Source organism: Triticum dicoccoides, chromosome 7B, assembly GCF_002162155.2.
Source record: "Triticum dicoccoides isolate Atlit2015 ecotype Zavitan chromosome 7B, WEW_v2.0, whole genome shotgun sequence".
NCBI classification, from domain to species: Eukaryota; Viridiplantae; Streptophyta; class Magnoliopsida; order Poales; family Poaceae; genus Triticum; species Triticum dicoccoides.
This window is the reverse complement of record NC_041393.1, coordinates 20,031,777-20,035,041: the sequence shown is the minus strand read 5'-3', so window position 1 is coordinate 20,035,041 and position 3,265 is coordinate 20,031,777. Positions and strand designations below refer to the sequence as shown.

At 37.8% G+C, this 3,265-nt stretch overlaps 1 protein-coding gene across 3 annotated transcripts in view; it reads left to right on the top strand.

Annotated features, from left to right (window-relative positions):
* LOC119337216 (ABC transporter C family member 10-like) overlaps window positions 1–2,970 on the top strand; it is an 8,460-nt gene extending 5,490 nt beyond the window's left edge. For 2 of the 3 annotated variants that reach the window (XM_037609336.1, XM_037609337.1), the window contains exons 9-13: window positions 513–727; window positions 822–1,127; window positions 1,609–1,672; window positions 1,954–2,193; window positions 2,365–2,970. In XM_037609336.1, coding sequence (XP_037465233.1) covers window positions 513–727; window positions 822–1,127; window positions 1,609–1,672; window positions 1,954–2,193; window positions 2,365–2,474 — 935 coding nt within the window. In that variant the 3' untranslated portion in view covers window positions 2,475–2,970. The remainder of the gene's footprint in view (window positions 1–512; window positions 728–821; window positions 1,128–1,608; window positions 1,673–1,953; window positions 2,194–2,364) is intronic. The other variant, XM_037609338.1, reaches the window with a different exon arrangement.
* The last annotated feature ends 295 nt before the right edge of the window (window positions 2,971–3,265 follow it).

Genomic DNA, 3,265 nt, shown 5'->3' with positions numbered 1-3,265 from the left:
CCCCCTCATCGTAAATAGATGACGTTTTAGACATGACACGAGGCTCGAACAAACTTACCTTACTGTATGTATAATTGTATATATGTTTGTACAAAACTGGAAGAGAGTTACATTATGAAGATAATGATGAAAATCTAATGAATTTTTTTTGCGGTTGGATAGTATTTTGACCTTACAATCCAAATACTTTTTATATATAATAGCACTCAAAATTATAAAAGTTTGACCGAATGCTTTCTAGAATATCATGTATTTATTTAATATTTCAAGAAAATTATACTTGCCGTGTTCTGCCAGGCAGAATTGGGGAATATAAAACACTGTACATTTCTCAAGCTACCATGTTCTGAATATTATACTTGCCATGTTCTGATGATTTTATGGATATGTTTGTATCTCTTATGAAAATTCAGTTCTAGTCCTAATGCTTATGTGCCATTGTCAACTAATATCTGAATATTAACATTACAAATAGCCGAGTTTATTATTTCCTTGCTTTCATACCTGCACAGGTTTTGTTGGAATGGCATTGTCATATGGTCTTTCTTTAAATACGTCATTTGTTTCCTCTATTCAAACCCAATGCAACATTGCAAATCAAATAATCTCGGTGGAACGGGTGAGCCAGTACATGGACATACCAAGTGAAGCAGCAGAAGTCGTTGAGGAAAATCGACCGTTACCAGATTGGCCCCAAGTTGGCGATGTGGAGCTTAGAGATTTGAAGGTAATAAATTCTAAATATTTACATGTACACCATACAAGGTAAAATCTCGATTAACACTTATTACAAATTTATGTGAATTATTTTCATTCAACAGATCAGGTATAGGAAAGATGCCCCCCTTGTACTACATGGAATTACTTGCAGGTTTGAAGGTGGAAATAAGATTGGTATAGTTGGTCGAACGGGAAGTGGCAAAACAACTTTGATTGGTGCATTGTTTCGCCTTGTTGAACCTGCTGAAGGGAAAATAATTATAGACTCTGTGGATATCAGTACGATAGGCTTACATGACCTGCGTTCTCGTTTGGGTATCATTCCACAAGATCCAACACTTTTCCAGGGTACAATAAGATACAATCTAGACCCGCTTGGGCAATTCTCAGATCAACAAATATGGGAGGTAAGATGCACACAGCTAACCATGTTGCTTTTTCTCAACTTAACCCAATGATCAGATAAGACCGAAAGAACCTGATATAATGTTTAATCATGAGTCAGTCCTATTTTAGTACTGCAGCAATCAGCTCAATTAGTTTGATATATAACATAATAATTTCAGAAAGCTCAGCACATTATCGAAATGGGGCGAATAAATTGTTTTTAATAACGATGGTTGTGTGTGTCACTTGATTCAGGGTTGGGGGATATCCTCCATTTCAAAAACAATATGAATTAGGGGGATATCAAATAACATTTTGTCTTTCTCATAAAAAAACTAGATTGCCAGGAGGAACTAGATAACTTTCCACTGATCAAAGAAATAGTACAGCCGCACCTCGCACCAACTGAGCCAGGCTTAGGGCCCGCTTTCTTATTTTATGGCATATGTACATTTAAAAGAAATAACTAAAGTGGTTACTCCATTTGTTACTATGCTGCAGGTTCTTCACAAATGTCAACTTCTTGAAGCTGTCCAGGATAAGGAACAGGGATTAGATTCACATGGTAGGAAACATCACTTCATCTATACCTTGGTTTCTGGAGTTCATTTTCTAAAAATAAAAAACTGGGTAAACAGAAAACTCTGCTCTAATCATTTCAGAAATTCAAAATAGGTGTGAGTATACATCTGCAGTAAATATGTCAGACTGTTAATAGTCCTAGGCATATTATGTCTAAAGAAAACTTAAAAATTGGTAAACAGAAAACTCTGCTCTAATCCTTTTTCTAGCATGATGTTTGGAAGTATCTCAATCACAGTACTGACCAAGATCTGGTTATAATAGTTGTGGAAGACGGGTCAAACTGGAGCATGGGCCAAAGGCAGCTCTTCTGTTTGGGACGTGCGCTTCTGAGAAGGTGCCGTATCTTAGTTCTTGATGAAGCCACAGCCTCTATAGACAATGCAACAGACGCTCTCCTTCAGAAAACTATCCGGACAGAATTCAAACATTGCACCGTTATTACGGTTGCCCACCGTATACCGACAGTCATGGACTGCGATATGGTACTTGCAATGAGCGACGGTACGTTTCTCCTGCCGGCAACTTATAAGAAATACTCCCTCTGTAAACTAATATAAGAGTGTTTAGATCACTACTTTAGTATTCTAAATGCTCTTATATTAGTTTACGGAGGGAGTACAATGTTTTTTTAGAATGCCAAATGTGCTATACTAATGGGTTCAATACTTTCAGGGAAACTAGTGGAGTTTGACAAACCTACGAAGCTCATGGAAACTGAAGGATCTCTCTTCCGCAAGCTGGTCGAGGAGTACCGGTCACACACATCGAACACAGATATTTAGAAGAGAGAGATTGTCGATTTCATTTGTTTGCTTGCTGCAGTTATCCAGGTGATAAAACATAAACCAGCTTTTGGAAAAGAGATATGCTTGCCTCCACAAAAAAGAACACACAGTAATTATCCTATGCTTAATGCCTTCAGAGGAATTCATCTACTTGGTGCCCGAAGAGAAGACAGTGCCATCTGTCAGTTGTCGTCTTAATATTTCTTTTGCTATCTATTTATTGCTACCTGAAATCCTGTGCGATACACAGTGGACCGTCGCTGCCCTTCAGAGTCTCTGAAGCTGAACAGAGTACGTCCTGAAGATTTCCTTGCTCCAACAAATGGGAGGGGACTTCAAATCCGCAACCCTGCTGACCGCGCTGATCAGCAGAATCTTTTCTCGACTAGCTATTCGCTTGCGCATCATTTGTAGCAGCTTGGCAGTTTTTATGCTGAATCCAATGACTTTATAAATGAGGTTTCACGTGATTGGTGTCAGTTTTGTATGCTTTGATGTATTTCTCCAGTGAAAAGCAGCTTGATTTTGTCGTTAACAACTGTTTATATTGCGATGCACATACGTAGTACTCCCTCCTTTCTAAATATATATGAGTCTTTTTAGAGATTTCAATATGAAATGAATCTACACTCTAATAAGATACGTCAGGACCGTGTCTTACGGAGTAAAAATGAGTGAATATACACTCTAAGATACAAACATATACAATATGAACTACATACGGAGCAAAAATGAGTGAATCTTTAGTTGCCAGTAAATAGTTGGAGATTCGGTTTGTCTCCTCAAAA